Below are 6596 nucleotides of genomic sequence, written 5' to 3'. Positions count from 1 at the left end.
TCCTCAGGGCTCAGTCCTAGGTGGGAGGTGCTGCTCAGTACTTCAACCAGTGATCTGGGTGCAGCTGAACACACCATTAGCAAGTTGGATGACAATTCCAAACTGGGAGTGCTGTTGACTCTCTGGAAGGACAAGAGGCCCTGCAGAGAGACCTGGATAGAAGGACCATTGGGCAATTGTCAGTGGCATAAAACTGAACAAGTCCAAGCACAGGATTCTGTGCCCAAGAGAGAGTAACGCTGAGCACAGGTATAAATTGGGAGAGGAGTGTCTGGGGAGCAGCCCTGCAGAAAGGATCTGGAGGTGCTGGTTGGCAGCAGCTCAGTAGTAACCAGGAGGACAAACTGCATCCTGGGGGCATGCCACACAGCATGGCCAGCCTGTCCAGAGAGGGGATGGTCCCACTGTGCTCAGCACTGGTGCAGCCTCACCTGGAGCCCTGCGTGCAGGGCTGGGCACCAACAGTGGAGAAGGATGTGATGGTCCTCAAATGTGTCCAGAGGAGGACAACCACGCGGGTGCCAGGGCTGGAAGGCACGTCCTGGGAAGAAGCTGAGGGCTCTGGGTTTGTCTGGTTTGGAGAGAAGGAGGCTGAGAGGCGACCTCATCGCTCCCTGCAGCTTCCTGAGGAGGGGACGTGGAGAGGGAGGTGCTGATCTCGTGGGAATGGCTCAAAGCTATGCCAGGGGAGGTTTGGATTGGACATTAAAGTGTTTCTTTACAGAAAGAATGGTCAAATAGTGCAAGAGGCTTCCTGGATGCCCCCAGATTGTCAGTGCTCGAGAAGCACTTGGACAATGCCCTTAACACCATACTGCAACTTTAGGGCAGCCCTGAACTGGTCAGGCAGTTGGATGATCATCCTAAGTCCCTTCCAACTGAAATATTCTACTCTAGATACTGTGAGATATTTAGCACCACCAGAAGAAAGCTTCCACATAGAGTTGTTTTACACCCTGGGAGGCAACACAGAAGTACCCTGCACCCACCCAAAATAAAATGGCTCACAGGAACAGTTGAGGAGCTCATGGCAACTGGAACATCCCACACAAACACTGTGCCATTCAGGGTGAACAAAGCTCTGGGCAGAATAAAGATGCCAGCAGTGGCTCCTCCATTCTGCTTACCCGGCTGTCCCCGAGGTTGGCTATGTAGAGAGTATTGTCGACAGCTAAGACACAAGTAGCTGTGGAGCCATCCTTCCACGCTGGCTTCCTGGGGGGAACAAAATGAGATTACCTAGGGGGAAGACAACACTTGAGAAGTTAGCCACAGCATGCTCCCAGGGACCCAAGGAAGACTCATGGGCCAACATGCCACAGGCAGCTAGCACAGGTCCCCAGCAGCTGCCTGCTGACAGCTCAGGAAACTGCTGGTGGCGAACAGAGGTGGACAAGGACAGAGGAGGTGCACAGAGCACTGACTGCTGAAAGCACAGCCAGTGCCCAGCTAGTGTAAGTACTGCCAGACACTGGCCCCACACCAATCCTTCCTCACACTCAGCTCCCAGGAAGGCTCATCAGTGAGCAGAGCAGGTTCAGCCCTGATGCCCTCCCAGAGGCTACAGCATCCTAAGCAAACAGGCACACCTCCTTGGGAGGCTCCTTCTGTGCAAAAGGCGGGCACAGCTAGCTCTGCAGCAGAGCTGCCTTCTTGTTTTGCTTGTATCTTCCTTCCTTTTCTCCCAGCAGCCCTGACCACCCACCTCAGTCTTCAGCACCCCACCTCAGCAGCAATACCACTCACTCTCCTGATGTTTCACTTGCTGTAGTTAAGCTTTTATCTCTAGGGCTCCAAGTAAAATAAGAAGCATTTCTCAGATTGCAACTGCCAGACTAGTCCTCCCTGCTGAGAAGCCCAGCTGCAATGCCACTCTTCACTGAAACTGGCTTTGAGAGACTCATTTCTAGATATATTACATCCAGCTTTTCCTAACTTTCAAGGTGTGGTTGAATGAAGAGGATTGATTTCATCACCAACACAGCTGTCACAGTGATTCTTTGTAGTGCCTTTGTCAGAAGTCAAGTTTCTGAGCAGAGACTGGTTTGGGAACAATATAGTCAGGTGCCTGGCAAGCACAAGCTCACTATGAGGAATGCAGCACTCAGTGGCCTCTACAGATACCCTCCTGCCATGCTCTGCTACCACCAACGCAGAGATCCCATCTCAGGCAGCATGGGACAAGTCACTGCAGCAACACGGCAAGTCTTTAAAAAGAAGGCAAACAAGATACCCTGGTAAGGACAGAGGTGGTCCTCGGACATGTTTTGTTTTCTTCCTTCACCATGAACATGTATTTTAGTCTAAGGGGTCCTACAGACCACTTACCACAGAGTAAGACCAGAACATGCCATGATCTAGGCACTGAGTTGTGGGAGATGCATGCTAAGAAATACAAATGCACAGGAAGCATTTACACTTACTGGCTGGATGCTTGCTTTAGAAACTCTTCATCTGTGTGTTTGAAAGTGTCCAAAAGGCATCTCTTCACAGTTTTCTCCACGCTGACTACCTCACCTGTCAGACAGGGAGAACAGCAACTAAGCTCCAGTCAAAGCATCCCCAATACATCCCTTTGTTCATCCAACATTCAGTCAGGCAGTGCATCTCAGACCCTGTGCAGAGCAGCTGGGACACATCCTAGGCTCATGCTACCAGAACTCTGTGCAGCAGCAGGTATGGAGAGTTTGTGACATTACCCTCTCTACCACAGGTGTGTTTTCATGCTCAAAGTGGCACTGCTAAAACTGGCAACGGCACATCTCACACTTGCTTAGTGGTTCACAATTGGCTACTTGCACATTTGTGCCAAAAAGGCTTCCAACCCTCCTCCCCACGAGGCCGCACAGTCTGAGAAACCCACTCAGAATATGGGATGGGAACTGCAGACCTACACCCAAACAGATGAGTTTCCCTATCCAGTGCCATGTCAAGGCAAAGAAGGTGATAGTTGTCCTACAGCCCTCATTCCACTCCTCTTACCTTTAGGAAACTTCTTGATCAGGTTTTGGTGCAGATTCTGTGCTGCAAATTTTGAGGCTCGGACTCCCCCGTGGCCATCAAAGACAGCGAAGTATGAGACACGTGTGCTGTGAGGGGAAAAAATGGAGCAGAAAGGTGCCACTTGCCAGAGGGTGGGATTGAGAACACCCTGCCCTGTGCCAGCCAGACTAAATAAATCCTGCTCTCTAAGGCACAGAGGTAGCAGGTCGCTGAGGTCATAGCATTTACATGCTTTACATGTTTCAGCACTGAGCTGAGAACTTTCTTGCCATTTTCCACTCCTCAAGAATATGAAGGGCAGAAGAGCTTACGGACCACAGTTTGGAATAAAAGTAGCTAAACATTTCACCTCAAGGACACCGCAGCTCCCCAGCACTACAGACATCAGTCTAAGCAATCCTACAGTACCTTCCATGCCTAAACTTGTTCCAGCTATGCTGCAAGGAAGAAACTTGGATCCCTCAGCACACAGAGTTCCTGGGGCAATATTAGTTCAGAAGCTGAACCCAATATCAGGGTGATCTTTGAGAACATTCCTTTAAATACACACACTTCCACTTACACATACTTAGATGTGTGATCCCCAAGGCAAGGCCTGACTATTTATAATTAGACTGAGGGTCTCTAACTATCCCCACTCAACATCTGGGTAACAGCAGCTCAACATCCAGACCTACTGGGCCCTTACGATCCTTGTGAAGTCAGTGACTGAATCCACTGAACACCCCTCAAAGGGAGGTATTTGTGTACCCCAGCCCTGTGAATTGCCCAGGAACACAGCTAATGATTCACTCCAGGTCTCCCAGTAACAAGCCTAGACCAGGCAGGTGGGAACATCAGCTGCTTAAAGCAAAAAGGATCATCTCATGGGCTTAGCTGAAGCAAGATGGAGCTCGCACGGCCCCATGGTGGCTGTTCTGGCAGCTGGGGCCCACTTACATTTGAGAGGGCAGAGGCTGGCACTCCTCAGTGATATCGTTTAAGATGACATGTGCATCCTGCATGTCTTCTCTCTCACCTTTCCTCTCCGCCACATAACCCTTCAGCCCAAGAACGCTCACAGATCCTAAAGGGGAACAAAGCAGACACACATTCAAATCAAACTCCTCCATCTCCTCTGGCCAAAACCCAGTAAGTTCTCAGCTTTCACAACCCTGTCCTGGCACTGCAGCTCTTGTCCTGCCACAAAACATCTGGCAGCTGCTGCTGAAGAGGACACGGCTGTTTTGTAACACAGATTTTCACATGCTCCCAAGACCAGCAGCTATAAAGCAGCCCACCCTTATTTTGCCAGGCAGGACTGCTGGGCATCAGGCAGGGCTACCAAACTGGGGTGAGGGACAGGGTCAGCAGGGGAAGTGTGTGGCACTCAATCTGCAGACTAAGTAAAGCACAGCTTCAAAGAGGGTGTGCCAAGGACAAGAAATCTTGGTCTGCTGTTCCCAGGACATGTCCTTTTCCCTTTGTTCCCCTGAACACATCTCACTCCCAAACTTGCAACACAGCACACAGGTACTTAAGTCAAAGGCCCTGTATGTAACAAGCCTTTCTCCCACTCCAGCCTCCTTAGCAGCCAGCAGAGAGAGCTGTGGATGTGGCAGAAGAAACTCATGTGGCTCTAGCCTTCCACAGGTTCCACACCCAAACCCCCTCCTGGAAGCACAGGAACTTGTCCTGCCAGTGCTGAAGATGCCAACAGGCATGTTGTCCATGCCTGCTGCTCAGCTTCTGCCACTTCAGTGGGGACAGTAAGAAGGCCCAGCTGAAGAAGGCAGAGAGTGGCAGGAAGCTCAAGGGGCTTCCACAGTCCCCTGCAGCAGTTTTTTCCCTAGGAGAGGCTGGAAAGACAGGTGGACTGAAGAACCAAAGATTAGCTTTGTTCTGGACTTACTCAGCCCAACGCCAAAAGTACAAATTAAGTACATTTGTTTTCAAACTGTCTGAAAACCTTTACAAACTTTCTTTTCCACAAGTTCTTCCCTGCCATTCTTCTCTTCTTCCTCCTCCTCCTCGGACTTTCTCTTCTGCCCTTTCTCTTGGCTCCCTGCTGATGAGACTTGCTCAGTAGCACTGGAGGCTGAAAGAAAGCAAAGGTGCAAGTGGCTGAAGTGTCCCAGCTCCATTTCACTGCACACATTCAACAGCAAGTCCTTTTATACTGCAGCATGCTCAGGGGTGCAAGGCTCACTCTCTCACACAGCAGTAAGTGCCCAGAGTTACTGCTGAACAAGACACAAACTGATCACAAATGCACACACAGAGCTCCCATCAGCACACATTGCTGCCTGACCCAGGGAGTGCTGATTTTACCACTTCATGCTGTATGACTCCACCTCAGGGATGGGCCAGCTGTATTTGGCTGGCAAGCTGATGATTCTCCCCAACACCAGTTTTGCAGTTAACTGCTCAGAAAGTTCATGTTGCAGGTTGGAGCACTTCTAAATTATCTTTTTCATTATTATTATTAGCTTTTTCCTCCATACATTATGTCCATAACAATGCAAAGGGACATACTGCATTACTCTGGATGTGCATGTTTGTCAAGGGGTTCAGAAGACACGTTACAAACTAAAGCTACCAAGCAAGACCTGATTCCCATGATGTCAGAACGTTGAGCTGTTCCTTCTGGAGATCTAGCCACACATGGTATAGTGAGCTATCTCACCTCCTGCCAGGTGAGAACAAACACGTGGCTGCAGGAAGGAAGTCTTGCCAGAGCAGCAGTCTGGGCTTTGATGCCATTTTCAGCTAGGAGCAAGGAGGCAGCACTGATGCACACACACACTGTCCCTTCCAAAGCAGGGAGCTGTCAGACAAGCAATACGGGTCCCCAAAAGACAGGGATGCACTTCTGGAAACAGACTTAACTTTACTTTTTAAGAGTTAGAATCTTGATCTAAACAATTGGGGCACAGATTGCCATGACCTGTGTCAGCCAACATGGACACCAAATTACCCCGCTGCGTGTCCAACACAAGAGGCTGCACCTCGGGCTGTCCCAAGAAGGAAGCTCAGCAGAGGCTGGAGAGGCACACAGCTCCTTACCTGGATGACCACTGCTGGCTGGTGGAAGGTCATCGAAGAGCAAAGAACCTCCTTTTCCTGGAGCACAAGAAAAAGGCAAAAATCACCTCGCACCTCTGTCCCTTCGAGGGTACAAATGCTTTGTACATGCCCCCTCTGAGGAGCAAAAATTATAAGGTGTCAGTTTACCGAAGTGAGCCAGGGCTACTACTAACAAAGGGCAAGGCTTAACAAGTTTCACCCCAGAGAGATGCAGAACACGTGGAAAGCCAAACTGATGGCAGGAACGGCGCTCCCATACCTGAGTCGGCACTGCTGGACGGCGGGAGATCCTCGAAGAGCAGAGGCTCCTTCTGGGAGTCCTTCCCTGCAAGGCACCAGCGCAGAGTCAGGACCCGGAGCCGCGCTCCGGCAGGGCTGGGGAGAATCCAGGCAGCCTGGGCTACCATTCCTCTCTCTAGCTCTGGCAGCTTCTACACCCGCAGCACCACCCCCTGCCTGGCGCGAGGTGAACGTTTTCGCCTTAAAAACAGCTATTTTTGGCTAGCGACCCCCTGCGCGCCCCTCAG

At 50.7% G+C, this 6596-nt stretch overlaps 1 protein-coding gene across 1 annotated transcript in view; it reads right to left on the bottom strand.

The window, feature by feature from the left end:
• Positions 1-6394, bottom strand: part of ILKAP (integrin-linked kinase-associated serine/threonine phosphatase) — a gene marked incomplete at its 5' end in the record, with an annotated part of 10351 nt that extends 3957 nt beyond the window's left edge. The window contains 7 exons of the mRNA XM_009082195.1: positions 1128-1215; positions 2424-2517; positions 2983-3089; positions 3943-4069; positions 4952-5080; positions 6049-6105; positions 6329-6394. Of these exons, the coding sequence (XP_009080443.1) occupies positions 1128-1215; positions 2424-2517; positions 2983-3089; positions 3943-4069; positions 4952-5080; positions 6049-6105; positions 6329-6394 (668 nt within the window). The remainder of the gene's footprint in view (positions 1-1127; positions 1216-2423; positions 2518-2982; positions 3090-3942; positions 4070-4951; positions 5081-6048; positions 6106-6328) is intronic.
• Between the last annotated feature and the right edge of the window lie 202 nt (positions 6395-6596).

This window comes from Acanthisitta chloris, unplaced genomic scaffold, assembly GCF_000695815.1.
Source record: "Acanthisitta chloris isolate BGI_N310 unplaced genomic scaffold, ASM69581v1 scaffold31109, whole genome shotgun sequence".
NCBI lineage: Eukaryota > Metazoa > Chordata > Aves > Passeriformes > Acanthisittidae > Acanthisitta > Acanthisitta chloris.
This window is presented reverse-complemented; position numbering and strand designations above follow the sequence as displayed.